This window comes from Quercus robur, chromosome 8 (assembly GCF_932294415.1).
Source record: "Quercus robur chromosome 8, dhQueRobu3.1, whole genome shotgun sequence".
Classification (NCBI taxonomy): Eukaryota; Viridiplantae; Streptophyta; class Magnoliopsida; order Fagales; family Fagaceae; genus Quercus; species Quercus robur.
The window spans coordinates 6,907,322-6,923,419 of record NC_065541.1 but is presented as its reverse complement, the minus strand read 5'-3'; the positions used below and the strand labels follow the sequence as shown (position 1 = coordinate 6,923,419).

Below are 16,098 nucleotides of genomic sequence, written 5' to 3'. Positions count from 1 at the left end.
GTGAATCAAGCCAAGGAAATGAAGGGGCTTGTGTGAAATGGGAAGGTGAGAAGGATGGTTTCTGGGTTGGGTACTTGGGTTTGGAAATTGAATTTGAATATCTGTTGGATTTTTTTTTTTTTTTTTTTTTGAGAATGTGTTGGATGTCATCTTGGTAAAATATATTCTCAGTAGTTGGGAAAATGTTCTTCTACGCTTGAAGAGTGGACTGCTTTGCATAACATCTTTCAAGGGAAAAATGCCCATGCACCGCCTCCCCTGACATGAGCCCTAAAAAGCCTAAAGACAGTTCATGTAGAAATGTAAGATAAGTTAAATTAGGCATTATAAAACCTGAATTTATGATTCAATTCATCTAAAATAAAAGGAGGAAAAAGAGTAAAAATGAGTCACCTAAGAATGTATCTCTTGCGTCCGTCTCATGCACATAATGTGGAATTGAGTTGACATATGATTCACATAGAATGTATATGAAAATTTTGCAACCCATGCGTCCGTTTCATGCGCATGGTTGCAAGATGACCATACTAACAACTATCATGTAGTTAGTATAGTCTATATATCTATTAAATCATTTTTGCCCTTGACAATTACTTTAGCAGATAATTTATTCCCCATACATGTATGACAAGAAGCAACATAGGTCAATAACCTCTAACTATTAGGAATGATTTTCAAGGAAAAAAATATTCATAATTTCACAAGAATAAGGGCATTGGTGGTGTCAAGTGTTAATCAAGGTAGTCACAGGACCACTCTGAATTTTTTTTTTTTTTTAATATAACTTAAAAAATTTTGAGCTTTTAATTATCTAGAAAAAAAACTTGACCACCCTAAAAAAAACACTTGAATACCCTTAATAACAATTGAGCCCATTAAAAATAAAATTCAATCTCTCCAAAAAATTTTGTAAGGTTGAATTTAATTAACCATCTTGTTGGCTTTATTCCGTGCCAAATTTGCTTGTATTTCAGTAATTAGTAACCCTGTATTTAGGTGGAATTGTTGTAAGGGTAGTGAGTGAGATAGTGTGATGAAATGCTCAAAAGTGTGCAAGAAAACAGAGACTCGCGACTGGATCTCGCGGGTGACTTGCGGCTGCAAACCGCCAGAAGATGCACACGTGCCAGGCATGCCAGAAGTTGAAGCATCATGCTAGCTAGAGCACTACAGGACAAAATAGGACAACTGGCCGTTCTGTTATCTTGCGGCTGGATCTCGCGACTCAGTCAAGCCACGAGGCCAAGCCGCGAGCCAGCCCTATTTTGAAAAACCTGACTTTTCACATTCCATTCTCACCCTAGTATAAATACCCCTTTATACCCACGAAAGAAAGAGAGCTTCCAAAGAGAATTTTGAGAGAGAAACCCTAGAGTAAAACAAGATTGATTCATCCACAATCTTCACATAAGAGACTCTTCAAATTCCTCAACTCTCTTCCTCTCCATTGTTAAATCCTTGAGAGGCTTTTTACCAAAACCTTTTCTCACCATATCCATTATTGTGAGAGGGCTATTTGGTGTTCTGGGAAGCAGTTAGGAAGGAACCAATCTACATTGGTTGATGCTATGGTCAAGTAGCGGAATCCGAGAAGCTAGAAAAGAAATAGGTTCGGCGTAACCTCGTTGGAGTAAGAAGCTTGGAGGGCTTAGGTACACTGGGTAGATTAGGCTTGGAGGGTCTATTGCTGTTCATGTATCCCAACTACATTTTCTAGTGGATTACTTACCGCTTGGAGGGCGGCGGAGAGGTTTTACGCCGAGGGCTTCGGTTTCCTCTTCGACAACACATCATGTGTTGTCCTTGTGTTTGCATCTTCCTTCCCTTAATCTTTGCCTTTTATTTTATGCTGTGGATGTGATTTTAATTGGCTTAGATTGTTTATCAATTCTTTTTATAGCTTGTGTTCATTTTCCGCACACTAGTTGTTTGTCATATAGCTTGAATTGGTTATTTTGTAATTGGGGGTCTAAACGTTCAAGGGTGTTTTATACATTAATTGAACTTTCATTTTTGTCCGTTGAATGTTAAAAAAAAATTGCAAGGAATGTTATTTTCACAACATTTTCACAATATTTTCGTATCAATCCTAAATAATAGGTTGTTACTGATGAATAGAAAATAATTTCAATGGTAAGTTCAAATTAGAACCAGTAAAAACTTACAACCTAGGTTTAGTTGTGAAACTGTTTCAAAAATGCTGTGAACATAACACTTCTCAAAAATGGTTCAAACAAACATATTAGCCTAAAATCTCAAATCAATCGTTTAATTGTGATTTTTTAAATTGTGTTTCAGCTAGCATATTTTAAAATTGCTATTTTTTAACATAAAAAATGCACACTTTTCAAATAGCTAGTTTGTTAGTATTTGTTTTAGTCTTTAGCCGAATTTGTTGGATTTATGTGATATATTTTTTCAAAAAGATAATGTATTTTGTTTATCTTAGTACTTATTTAGGCATTAGTAATTGAATAGAAGATCAATAACTTAATAATTACTTGGTTTTGTATATTGAAAAAGATGTAGTTGATAATATTACGCTCTGTTTGTTTCGATGGAAAACCTTGTGTAAAGATAGTTTTCCGTGTTTTCCATTGTTTAGTAACATAAAAAAAGATGAGTCAAAGGAAAATTATCTTTGATCAACATAAAAAGTATGACTTATTTTTAAATATTGTTTTCCATTATTTTTTTTTTTGGAAAACAACTCTATCTCACAGCAAGCTAAATTAGGGAAGTTAGAAGGTTGTTTTTCAACTTATTTAAAGTTGCTACCAAACATTAGAAAATGAGATCGTTTTATAGAAAATGCTTCTTGGAAAATAACTCATTTTCTAGAAACATCATTGCTAAAACAAACAGAGCGTTAATAGTGAAACTATCATATCACACAACAATTTTAAAATATGAAAACTTGTGAAAGAAAATTTTAAAATTTTATGTATTTGAATATGTTTTTATTTTGTGAAGTTAATATATTCAAGTTTTATTATTAATATATATATATATATATTTTTTTTTTTTTTTTAAATTAAGTGTTTTTAATGACCACCCTAAAAAAATTTCTAGAACTGCCATTGAATAAGAGACTCAATTTTATTTTTTTTAACCTGGCATCATTATACCACAATTGTATAATTGGAATGCCTAATGATTCACATTTTCTTCCTGGCACAAATATAAGTGCCTACTTAATGCAAATGCACCATTGTATCTTTGTTATACAATAGAAATGTCAACTTGATATGACATCAATATTCTCACTTACACTAACTGTTGCATGCAGTTTTGGTGTTGACGTGTGAGTGTATTCCCTTATCTTATCCCCTTCCCCTATATATGTGTGTGTGTTTCTCAAATAAAAAAAGATACTCAGTGTTGTCAAGTCATCCCACATCGGTAAGGTATGATATTGAGAAGGAGTTTATCACTTACTCCGCGACACTAACTGTTGCATGCAGTTTTGGTGTTGGCGTGTGAGTGTATTCCCTTATCTCATCCCTCTTCCCTTATATATGTGTGTGTGTTTCTCAAATTAAAAAAAAAAAAAAATAGGAGTGTTAAATGAATTTCCATCCACCATGTTTCACGTCCAAACAAACACACCCTTAGAGATGCTTAGTTATAGGCTATTTTCATTTAATTTGCTTATGTACAACTTTTTAAAACCTTATACCTAAGTAAAACACAATTAGCAAAAAAAAACAATATAAGCTAATGCCATAATCGACAAACCCCTAGCTTAGAATAGACTCACACTATGCCCCTCACGTTACAATTTCATTTAGACTGAGTTTAGAAAGTGATTTTAAGCTGGGTTTTTACCTTTGCTTTATTTGAAATAAGCAAAAACTTTCTGACAATTTATATTTATGAGTTTGCCATCTTTGGTTCTTATTATTAGATAAAAACATTCGTTGTAACTTCAGACAAAATAAGCATGATTTTGGCAGAGATGGTAGAAAAGGAAAAATCCAGAGCAAGAGTTATAAAATAGTAAATAACACACACATACAGCCATACAGTTCCAATCATGGAAAGCCACCCAACCTTTTCTTTTGTCTCAAGTCTCGACTTCGACTCTCTCAACTTGTCTCATTGCCTGCTTATTCGTCTGGAATCTGCGAACTTTGAGTCTTTCCCACCACGTAATCTTAATCCTACGGCCTAAGGAAAGCGACCTTTCACTCTCGAGGTAATGTGCAAAATAGCATTGCAAAAAAATTGTATATAGTTAGTTAGGCAACGTTTGAAACAATAAAGGAAAGTAGCATCTCGACTTTTAGAAACTCGAGATCCATATTAGAACTTGAGTCTGAAAAAAGTGAAAATGCCATATAGATCTCGAGTCTTTAAAACTCGAGTTTTATGCAAAAAAAAATTTAACCTATAGTGGCGTTTTTAAGTCTTACAGTGACGTTTTAAATCCCTATAGCGGCGTTTTCCTGCAAAATTTTTACAAGTACAGGTTTAAGGAGTCCTATAGTGGCGTTTTTAAGCCCTATAGTGACGTTTTATATACCTATAGCGGCGTTTTTATTCAATTTATGGAAATAAGTCTTTAAAACCCGATTTTCAGCTTAATTTCTTCCTTTTAAACACTCGAGAGGCTAGTTTTTAACATTGTTTTGAAATATGACAATTAAGTAAATTTTTTAATATTTATTGTTACGTAGAAAAAAAATTCTTGACTCTCTCTCTCTCTCTCTCTCTCACACATTTTGGAACAACAATTTCCAATCCTGTATATATATCATTGAACTCACAAGAAGATCTTTCACTCTGACATAGAATCTAATTGCGCACACTCACACCCATATCGTCTAAAACCCCACAGAAGCTTGGACAAAATTTAAATATGGAGCTTCTTGAATCCACAGAGAACGGTTTGCCAAGTTTATTCTCAAATTACTACTCATCACTGTTGTACTCAGGTACTTTTTCTCTCATTAAACCCGTTTTCTTACATGGGTTTTCTGGCTCATTACACTTGGTCTTGTTATTCGTTTTGTTTGTCTCATGGGTGTGCAAGAAATTTATGGTGGGTAAAAGGCAAGCTTCAAAGCAAAGGTTTAATAACACCTTGTGTTTGTGCTATAAACTAGCTCAAATTTGTTGTTTGGGTATTTCTGTGTTTAGTTTAGTGTTGTGCTTGTTGAGTTACTTTTATTGGTGTAGAAATGGTTGGTCTGATGAAGGGTTAGTGACCCTTTTCGATTTTGCGATTAGGACACTTGCTTGGGGTGCAGCCTGTGTTTATTTGCGTATCCAGTTGTTTAATTCTGGTGAACAAAAGTACCCAATTTTGTTGAGAGTTTGGTGGGGTTTTTATCTCATTATTTCTTGTTATGGCCTCGTTATAGATGTTGTTCTTTATGGGAAACATGTCAATTTACCAGTTCAGTATATAGTTTCCGATGTTTTCTCTGTTGTCACTGGTCTGTTCCTATGTTGTGTGGGAATTTTTGGGAAAAATGAGGGTGGAAATGCCTTTCTTGAAGAGCCTCTTTTGAATGGTGATTCTAGTGCATGCAATAAAGCAGAGCCAAATAAGTCTAAGGGGGGTGAAAATGTAACACCTTATTCGAATGCTGGATTTTTCAGCATTCTTACTTTCTCTTGGATGGGTCCTTTAATTTCTGTTGGCAACAAGAAGACTTTAGACCTTGAGGATGTTCCTCAACTTGATCCCAGTGATAGTGTAGTTGTGGGCTTTGCAAGTTTTAGAAATAAGCTTGAGGCAGAGTGTGGTACTATTAATGGAGTGACCACACTGAAGCTAGTGAAGTCATTAATCTCCTTGGCATGGAAGGATTTTCTTTTGACAGCCCTTTTCGTGATGATGAACACATTGTCTTCCTATGTTGGACCATATCTTATTGATACTTTTGTTCAATACCTCAATGGGCGACGGGAGTTTGAGAATGAGGGCTATGTTCTGGTTTCAGTGTTTTTTTCTGCAAAACTTGTTGAATGCCTCTCTCAGAGGCACTGGTTCTTTAGGGTGCAGCGGGTTGGAATCAGGGTCCGATCAGTATTGATCGCAATGGTCTATAATAAAGGTCTGACCCTTTCAAGCCAGTCAAAGCAGGGTCACACTAGTGGGGAGATAATCAATTTCATGACTGTTGATGCTGAGAGGGTCGGCGACTTCAGTTGGTATATGCATGACCTTTGGATGGTTGTTGTTCAAATTATTATTGCATTGTTAATTTTGTATAAAAATCTTGGGCTTGCTTCAATTGCGGCTTTTGTGGCAACCATACTTGTTATGTTGGCTAATGTTCCTTTGGGGACATTACTAGAGAATTTTCAAGACAAGATAATGAAATCAAAAGACAAAAGGATGAAGATGACGTTTGAGATTTTAAGGAACATGAGGATTCTCAAGCTTCAAGGATGGGAGATGAAGTTTCTATCTAAAATCGTGGAGCTCAGGAAGACTGAGGCAGGGTGGTTGAAGAAGTACCTTTACACTAATGCAATGACCTCATTTCTCTTTTGGGGTGCCCCCACATTTGTGTCTGTGGTCACATTTGGTGCTTGTATGTTGATGGGAATCCCACTTGAGTCGGGGAAGATCTTATCTGCACTCGCAACAATTAGAATTCTCCAGGAGCCCATCTATAATCTTCCTGACACAATCTCAATGATAGTTCAAACTAAAGTGTCCCTTGATCGAATTGCATCGTACCTTCGTCTTGATGACTTGCAGTCTGATGTGATAGAGAGGCTTCCAAGAGGTAGTTCTGATACAGCAATAGAGCTTATTGATGGGAATTTCTCTTGGGACTTATCTTCCTCAAATCCAACATTAAAAGATATAAATTTGAAAGTGCAACAAGGCATGAGGGTTGCCGTTTGTGGGACTGTCGGCTCAGGCAAGTCAAGTTTGCTTTCCTGTATCCTGGGAGAAGTACCCAAGATATCTGGGACTGTTAAGTTGTGTGGGACAAAGGCATATGTTGCTCAGTCACCTTGGATACAAAGTGGAAAGATTGAAGAGAACATATTGTTTGGTAAGGAGATGGAAAGAGAAAAGTATGAGAGGGTCCTTGAAGCATGTTCCTTGAAGAAGGATCTGGAAATTCTCTCATTTGGGGATCAGACAGTCATAGGTGAGAGAGGAATCAATTTGAGTGGTGGGCAGAAGCAAAGAGTCCAAATTGCGCGTGCTCTGTACCAAGATGCTGACATCTATCTGTTTGATGATCCGTTTAGTGCTGTGGATGCTCATACAGGATCCCACCTATTTAAGGTAATTTATTTCTGCACTATGATGCTATAATATTCACTGTAAAATTTGTTTTCTTTCCAGTTTGTTATGTACATAAAGTTTTCGATATACACATTTGAAGATGAGTGATTGTGTCATGTCTGTGAGCTGAGGTGCTTGGAAATTCTCACAATACCATTGCACTTTGTTTGTTCTGTTTTCTGTAGCTGCTATGTAGCCTTCTTTGATATTTATGTTTTCTTGTAAATCGCAGGCATGTTTGCTGGGGCTTTTGAATTCAAAAACAGTGATTTATGTCACACATCAAGTAGAGTTCTTACCTGCTGCTGATCTTATCTTGGTGAGCCATTCACAGTTAGTTTCTTTCTGAACTTTTCTTTTCTTGACTCCACTTATGGATGGATTTTTCTGCTCTTTTATATCACTGAGTTCAACTTATTAATCATTGTTAGGTCATGAAAGATGGGAGGGTTACTCAAGCTGGAAAGTACAATGATATTCTTAATTCAGGAACTGATTTTATGGAACTTGTGGGGGCGCATAAGAAGGCTTTGTTGGCACTTGATTCTGTGGAGGCAGGATCAGTTTCTGAGAGTACGAGTATGAGCAAGGATGTTGGAAATATGTCTAGTACTAATGGGATTGAGCAAAAACAAGAAAACACAGATGTTCAAATTGAGAAAACAGATGACATGGTTGGGACAAAAGGACAGATAATCCAAGAAGAAGAGAGAGAGAAAGGTAAAGTTGGGTTTTTAGTCTACTGGAAGTATATCACTATGGCATACGGAGGAATTCTTGTGCCCTTTATATTGCTGGCACATGTTCTCTTTCAGCTTCTTGAAATTGGAAGCAATTATTGGATGGCCTGGGCAAGCCCTATCTCACAAGACATAAAACCTCCTGTTGGTAGCTCTACTCTAATTATTGTCTATGTTGCTTTGGCCATTGGAAGTTCTTTTTGCATCCTCTTGAGAGCCTCACTTCTTGCGGTGGCCGGGTATGAGACTGCCACTCAACTTTTCAGTAAATTGCACTTTTGCATTTTCCATGCCCCCATGTCATTTTTTGATGCCACTCCAAGTGGGAGGATCCTAAACAGAGTAAGTGGAAAGATGTGTATGGTACTCCATGCATAGTTTGCCAATTTTCTATAGCTTTATTCTTCAGTTTAAGAAATTCCTCTCTCTCTCTCTCTCTCTCTCTCTCTCTCTCAAATACACACAAACATTCTTTCAGATAAACATAATAGGTGTAAAAAAATTTATTTATATGTATGTTTCCTTGCAGGTCTCTACGGACCAAAGTGCAGTAGATTTGAACATTCAATATCAAGTTGCAGGAGTTGCATTCTCAATGATCCAACTGCTTGGAATTATTGCAGTAATGTCTCAGGTTGCATGGCAGGTTTTCTTCATTTTTATCCCAGTGATTGCAGCCTGTATCTGGTATCAGGTTAGTATACAATCTGACTTTATCAAAATTATGTCTGCCATATTATGCTGAAAAATGCCTCAATCACATCACATATTAGACGATTTAAATGACATGATCTTGTGTTTATATTAGTGCAATCTTTAGAATATATACTTTGTACATGCTACAAAATTGCATAGGTTAAATGTAAAACCTATTTGCCGAATTTTGCTGTCATTTGGATATAAAAATACACCGATTTGCTAGATAAATTAATTCTTGTTGAAAATATGATTTCTTAAGTTAGATGTTTGCCAAGTAGCTAGACAAATATAGTGTGTTTTTCGCTGCCCTTTGCCCTTCAATTTTCAGAAATTTCTGGGTTAGAACTATGGAAAGATCTACTTATGAGAAGAATCCATCAAGCCTAACTCCTACTGTAATTCTTGTTGAAAATATGTTTTCTTAAGTTAGATGTTTGCCAAGTAGCTAGACAAATGTAGTGTATTTTTTGCTGCCCTTTGCCCTTCAATTTTCAGAAATTTCTGGGTTAGAACTATGGAAAGATCTACTTATGAGAAGAATCCATCAAGCCTAACTCCTACTGTAATATTACAAGGGGTTCACACAAACTTATGATTTTGCAGCAATATTACATACCTTCAGCACGAGAACTGGCGAGACTAGTTGGAGTGTGCAAAGCTCCATTGATACAACATTTTGCTGAAACAATTTCAGGCTCAACAACTATCAGGAGCTTTGATGAAGAATCAAGATTTAAGGACACAAATATGAAACTGACAGATGCAAATTCTCGGCCAAAATTCAATATTGCGGGTGCGATGGAGTGGTTGTGCTTCCGATTGGATATGTTATCCTCTATCACATTTGCCTTCTCCTTGGTTTTCTTAATCTCTATTCCAGAAGGAGTCATTGATCCAGGTAGGTAATTCACATCTGGTGTCTCATTAACACACAACAGTGATTTAAATTGGCATTTGGTAAAAGAACTTATACCTTTCTAATTTTCGTGTTTTTTATTTTTTTGGTCCACATTTTTCCTGAAGGCATTGCGGGCTTAGCTGTGGCATATGGACTTAATCTAAACATGTTACAGGCCTGGGTAATATGGAACATTTGCCAAATGGAGAACAAAATTATATCAGTAGAGAGAATACTTCAATACACTTGTATACCAAGTGAGCCACCTCTTGTGATAGAAGAAAACCGACCAGATCAATTCTGGCCATCACAAGGAGAAATTGATATTCGTGATTTGCAGGTCAATTCTTAGTTGTTTATTACGCAAAAACCAAGAGATTATATGTAAGGTCATTCATGGGTATGATTTTTACGCAATGTCTGTAATTTTGGGTAATGGGTGCAATGTAGGTGAGGTATGCCCCACATATGCCACTTGTTTTGCGAGGCCTCACATGCACTTTGCCTGGAGGAATGAAAACTGGTATAGTTGGGAGAACAGGCAGTGGAAAATCAACTCTCATACAAGCACTCTTCCGAATTGTTGAACCTGCTGTTGGTCAGATAATGATAGATGGCATAAACATTTCCTTGATCGGACTCCATGAATTGCGATCTAGACTAAGCATCATCCCTCAGGACCCAACAATGTTTGAAGGGACTCTAAGAAGCAACCTGGATCCACTAGAAGAGTATATGGATGAACAAATTTGGGAGGTGGGTTGATTTCTTCTTTGGTGATTGAAGGAATTTTTTCTTTGCTAGATTTTCCTCCTAAATTGGACATGCACTGCTCTTAAGAATTGTAGTCAATGTGCGGAACCTGATTATTTATTTCTTTGGTTTTAATTTGTCACCTCTAATTGTTTTAGGCTTTGGATAAGTGTCAACTTGGAGATGAAGTTAGGAAGAAAGACAGAAAACTAGATTCCACAGGTTTGTCTTTTCAGCTTCTTATGTAGAATATTTCAAAACCATATTGTGGAAATTTGTTGTTTATATGTTTATGGATGCTGCAGTCAGTGAGAATGGAGAGAATTGGAGTGTGGGTCAGAGGCAGCTGGTCTGCCTTGGCCGTGTGCTGCTCAAGAAAAGTAAGGTGTTGGTGCTGGATGAAGCTACTGCATCTGTTGATACTGCTACAGATACTCTAATCCAGGAAACCCTAGGGAAACATTTTTCCAACTGTACGGTCATTACCATTGCACATCGGATAACTTCCGTTCTTGATAGTAACATGGTTCTGCTACTAAACAATGGTTAGTATGACCATATGATTTTGTCTTACTACCTATAGCTTCTGCTCCTGTAGTTCTTTCATGGTTAGAATGTTTCATTGTAATGCTATGGCTAAGCAGATTCTCTCTATCTTGGTGCAGGGCTTATAGAGGAATATGATTCTCCATTAAGATTGCTAGAAAACAAATCATCGTCTTTTTCTCAACTTGTAGCAGAGTACACTCTGAGGTCGAATTCCAGTTTTGAATAGTTAAGTGATGAGCTTATTTAGGCATTATTCAACTCTGGCAGGCTTTTGGACAATGATGAAAATTAGGCTACATTTTTTTTTTTTTTTTTTTGGTGGAGAATCAAGCCTCTTAGATCTTGTATGAATTGCGTTGAACAATATTAGAGGGATTTTTGGGTGAACTAGTTAGTGGTTGCTGTGTGTTTTGGGCATATTGTATGAACAAATGGTGTACACAGTACATTTTTTATAATAGCAGATAATAGAAATTGATAGACTAAGTTGGAATATTTATGCTTGAAACGAGGCTATATGTGATCTGGACTTGATTGATGGCATTTTGTTCTTTCAAACATGTTTCCCTTAAGTGTGTCTTTTGCTTAAGGCTATGCTGTTGGTGTCAAGTTATTTGGGACGAAATTATTATACGGATATCATTAGCTTGCACCTTTGAACTGGTGTTGAAAGGAACATAATCAGAGTAGATTTTAGATTCCAATGTTACCAGACAACATATATGCTGATAGCAAGTCAAATATTCATATACCAGTACCACTTCCTGAATGGAAAATGCCCCACATGAGTGAACTGAACATTCGACCCCAGGTGCTCAGGGTAATGTTTACTCTGTGAGTACATGGAAAAACTAGAATCCAGTGTAGAAGTTGTTTCTACAGCCAGACATCAACACAAGAGCCAATAAAATCACTAAAGGATACTCAAAAGAAATTTCTCAACCCCTTGTTCTCAAAATGGAAGCTTGTCTTCCACAAAAAATAAAAATAAAAAATAAAAAATAAAAAATAAATAAAAAAAGGAAAAAAAAATCTTGCTCCCTAACCAACTTTCCTAATGTGGGAGAGAATCAGGGGAGTACTAAAATTAAAACCTTGGCAAAAGCTTTGGACAGACATTGGAAATAGACAATGATTCAGTAAGTCCTGTTCGTATCTCTGAAAACACATTCAATTGTTAAAGGTTGATAAGCAATGGGGATAATGTTCGGATTTCATTTTCTTTTGTCATGCTGAAGGTTCAGTCATGTCCGTCTCTTCACTTCATTGGATAGTTACCAATCGAAGTTGTACGACAACAATGCAAGTAGAAGCTTACTAAGATTATATAACTAAACTGAGTATAAGGCAGGGCCAGGTATATGAATAATTGGCCCTCTTGTAGGCCATATATGGCTATCAAAGAACCTCTCTAGAGCAAAGTTCTCAGGTTCCCTCCAATATCAGGATATCATTTCTACACACCCACATTCCCTAAGAAGTACCAGAGGTGCTTGTGCTGATACAAGATAAAGGCCTCCAATTATGCATACTTATGGACATAAACACAAGATTGCCCAACCATTGACCTTGCGGATGACTGTTTTTTTTTTTTTTTTTGGTTAACAGTGGATGACTGTTACCACTTTGGCCTAAGCCCTATCAATTAATACCTATGATTTATTTTATTTACTTTTTGTAATTGATTAAACTTTTTTCTTTTCTGTTTTCAACTTGGTCTAGGAATTAAGTCTTTCTGTTTCTTACTAGGTTAGTAGAGTTCTCTTACTAGGATAGTAAGTTTGGAACTTTATTTAAAGAACCAATAGTTTAACATTCTTTACAAATTTTTTTCTTTTTTTGATAGATAGGATTGAATTTCAATTTATCAACCCAAAACACCAATTAGTTTTTGATGTAGGCAGAATTTGAAACTCATGTCTCTTATTCGATAACAAAAAATTTTACTAGTTGAACTAACTGAAATTTTCTTGCTTAATAAAATTTTAGTTGGAATTTTTCCAGTAGTCTAATGTTGACTCCAGCCAACCTTAGGTGTTAATTAACTTAATTATGTGGTTATATTTTCTTTTTTCTTATTTGGTGCTAATTCTAAGCAAGTCTAGCCGTTGATTTCTAGGTTTATTTTATTTCCCTGTTCATCAAATTCTTTGAAAATATTGGTTTTGCATCAGTTTTGGTTTTGTCTTGCCTCAAGAGCACAAGGTCATAATGATGTAGGACAGACCAAAATGATGCAACACAGAAATTAAAGAACAAGAAAAATAAAGATAAAAAATCTAGTAATCAACACTTAGGCTTGCTTGGAGCTAGTACCAAGAAAAATAAAAATAGTTCCTATAGGATCACCCCATTTGCCATAGCTTGATGAAGTAATAGACAGTGAGTGGTTGATAATTAGTTTCATATGGACTCACAACTTTTCTCCATTACTCACAATCGATCAAAAGTTGTGGCATGAAAGTTGTGTCCCTAGACTTTTCTCAAATAAAATAATCTAGGAGTCGACATCTAGGGTTGGCTAGAGTTGGCACTAGATTTGTGATGATTTTAATAGAAATTTTGTTCATCAAATAATCCCCCCTCAATAAAAGAACAATACTTGGCTTATATAGAAACCCTAATCCTAATTGACAAGGGAAACCCTAATTCAAATTGACTTGTGAAATATTAGTAATTGAATTACAAAATACCAATGATTTTAGGAAATTAAATAAAAATACTAATAAAACTAATTAACTACTAATACCTAAAATACAAATAAACAATAAAATTATAATGGACTCCAAATTATAAAAATAAAAAAAAATTCTTTGCTCTTCCTACATCACATAATCTCAGAAGTCTAGTTGGTTACTTTTATAGCAATACAAAGGGAGCATACAATAATATACCATTTCTGGTTTTATTTTACAGTCAAAGGATAATAAGAAATGCTGATTTTATTTTACAGACAAAGGATGATAAGGCATAGGAATTAAGTGTAGATTATTTTTTCTTCTTAAAGACAATCCAAATTCCTCAGTCATGTCTAGATCTTCTTGCTTCAACCCATTGGGAAGTTTCCAATCAAAATGATATAGGAATTGTGCAAGTGGAAGCTCAATATTAGCCATAGCAAATGTAATTCCAGGGCACATCCTCCTTCCAGCACCAAAAGGTATGTATTCAAAATCTGTCCCCTTGTAATCAATTGAACTGTTGAGGAATCTTTCTGGATAAAATTTCTCAGCTTCAGTCCAATACCTTGGATCTCTTCCAATAGCCCATGCATTAACAATGACCTTGGTCTTGACAGGTATCTTGTATCCATTAATATCACAACTCTCTCTGCATTCTCTTGGAAGTAACAAAGGAATAGGAGGATGCAGCCTCAGAGTTTCTTTGATAACTGATCTTAAGAATTTCAATTCATGAAGATATGTTTCATCCACATATGCTTTTCCATAAAAGACCTGTCTCACCTCAGCTTGTGCCTTTTCCATCACCTGTGGGTTCTTCACCATTTCTGACATTGCCCACTCTAGAGTAGTTGATGATGTCTCACTCCCAGCACTGAATATGTCCTGAAAGAAGATTAATGGTATTTATGTTTATTGTTTTCAATGATTTTCAAGGGCATCTAATGGAAATTCTGTTTGAAAGTGATGACAAAATATCATGTTGGTTTCACCTTGTACAACTTGTGCATATCTGTCTATTACCAACCAAAAAAAGAAAGTACCTTTATCTATAAGACTATAACCTGGATGGACCTCATATAGCTATAATAGAAACCTGCTCTATCTCAATATTGTCATAAAGGAAAGTTCATAGACTGATATTTTTTAAGATTTATATTTTACAAAGAAGGAAAAAGGAACTAACTTATTGTGAATATAACTTCAAGGCGTCTAATAATCGCCTTACCTCAAGCCACAATGCAGGGGTCAAAATAACTTTTAATATATAATTCCAGTAACACAACCTCTTCCTGATTGCATGTGTACTATCAATTTTTCAGAGACAGCCTATGGATATTATACTCATTCTTCAAGCTCTAGTCTTTCTTATGATGCCAGATTAAAAATATAGGATCTCCTTCTACACTACAAAGACCAAAATTTTGCTCAGTAGCTCAGATAAAATTTCCATAAGACTACCAAACTATTAGTGGGTTTAAAATATAGAGCTAATGTCATTATAGGATATGGACACACTTTGGCAGTCTGCATAGTTAATCAGAAATTAAAATACTAACCAAGAGGACTGCCTTGATGCTGTTGTCAGTTAAGGGATGTTCAAGATCACCATGCCTTTGGAGCCTTAAGAGGACATCAACAATATCTTTATCTGCTTTGCCATCACCTTTTTTAGCTTCCAAATTGTTGTCTTTGTGCTCATTCAAAACTTTTTGTAGTATCTGATCAATCCCTTGATGTAGCTTCTCAAGTTTATGCCTCAAACTGCTAATAACTTGAAGCACTTCAATTGAAGGGAACATGTCAGCAACACAAAACCCTGATGCCAGTTTTGTACCTTCATTGACAATTGATATGAATGCTTCATGGTCTTTGGCTGTTTTACCAAGGGCAGCCCTTGATGTTATAGCATATGCCAATTGAAAGAACTTCTCACTAAGATTGATTGGTGAACCTTCATTTGCAGATATCATTTTGATAAGATTTGACACCTCCACTTCTCTAATTGATCGGAATGATTCAACACGTTTTACACTTAGCAACTCCACCATGCACATTTTTCTAATCTCTCTCCAATAACTTCCATATGGAGAGAAGGCAATGCCTTTAGTATCATAAGACAAGATCTTGGCAGCAAGAAGATAAGGCCTACTAGCAAAGATTATGTCATGTGTTTTCATAACCTCTTTGGCCATTTCTGGTGAAGATACTATGATGTTGGAAACTTCACCAAGTTGTAGGTGCATCAAGGGTCCATATTTTTTAGCAAGTTTTCCTAAAGAGTGATGAGGTAGTGAGCCAACAAGTTGGTGCAAGTTTCCTAAGAGTGGTAATCTCCATGGTCCTGGGGGCAACTTTGACTTGGTTTTTGATTTCCTTACTATTTTAGTTGCCATTAACAGGAAGAGGAAGAAAGTAAAAAGGACAAAAAGAAAGGGAATTTGAAACTCCATGAGTTCAAGAGAATGGAAGCAAATATGAGAATGTTATGGGTTCATTGACAGTTCTCAACATGTT

The 16,098-nt window shown here is 35.8% G+C and overlaps 2 protein-coding genes across 2 annotated transcripts; one reads left to right on the top strand and one right to left on the bottom strand.

Moving 5' to 3' along the window:
* Positions 1–4,731: 4,731 nt before the first annotated feature.
* On the top strand, positions 4,732–11,408 carry LOC126694376 (ABC transporter C family member 3-like). Its single transcript, XM_050390611.1, has 10 exons — positions 4,732–7,261; positions 7,494–7,580; positions 7,693–8,343; positions 8,531–8,695; positions 9,304–9,598; positions 9,724–9,938; positions 10,049–10,354; positions 10,510–10,573; positions 10,657–10,896; positions 11,017–11,408. Exons 1-10 carry the CDS (start codon positions 4,862–4,864, stop codon positions 11,124–11,126), a joined length of 4,533 nt encoding a protein of 1,510 aa, XP_050246568.1. The 5' UTR covers positions 4,732–4,861; the 3' UTR covers positions 11,127–11,408.
* Positions 11,409–13,734: 2,326 nt separating this feature from the next.
* Positions 13,735–16,098, bottom strand: LOC126694374 (cytochrome P450 71D9-like). Its single transcript, XM_050390610.1, has 2 exons — positions 15,141–16,098; positions 13,735–14,466 (listed from the first exon to the last, which is right to left on the bottom strand). The coding sequence occupies exons 1-2, from the start codon at positions 16,032–16,034 to the stop codon at positions 13,843–13,845; spliced, it is 1,518 nt and encodes a 505-aa protein (XP_050246567.1). The 5' UTR covers positions 16,035–16,098; the 3' UTR covers positions 13,735–13,842.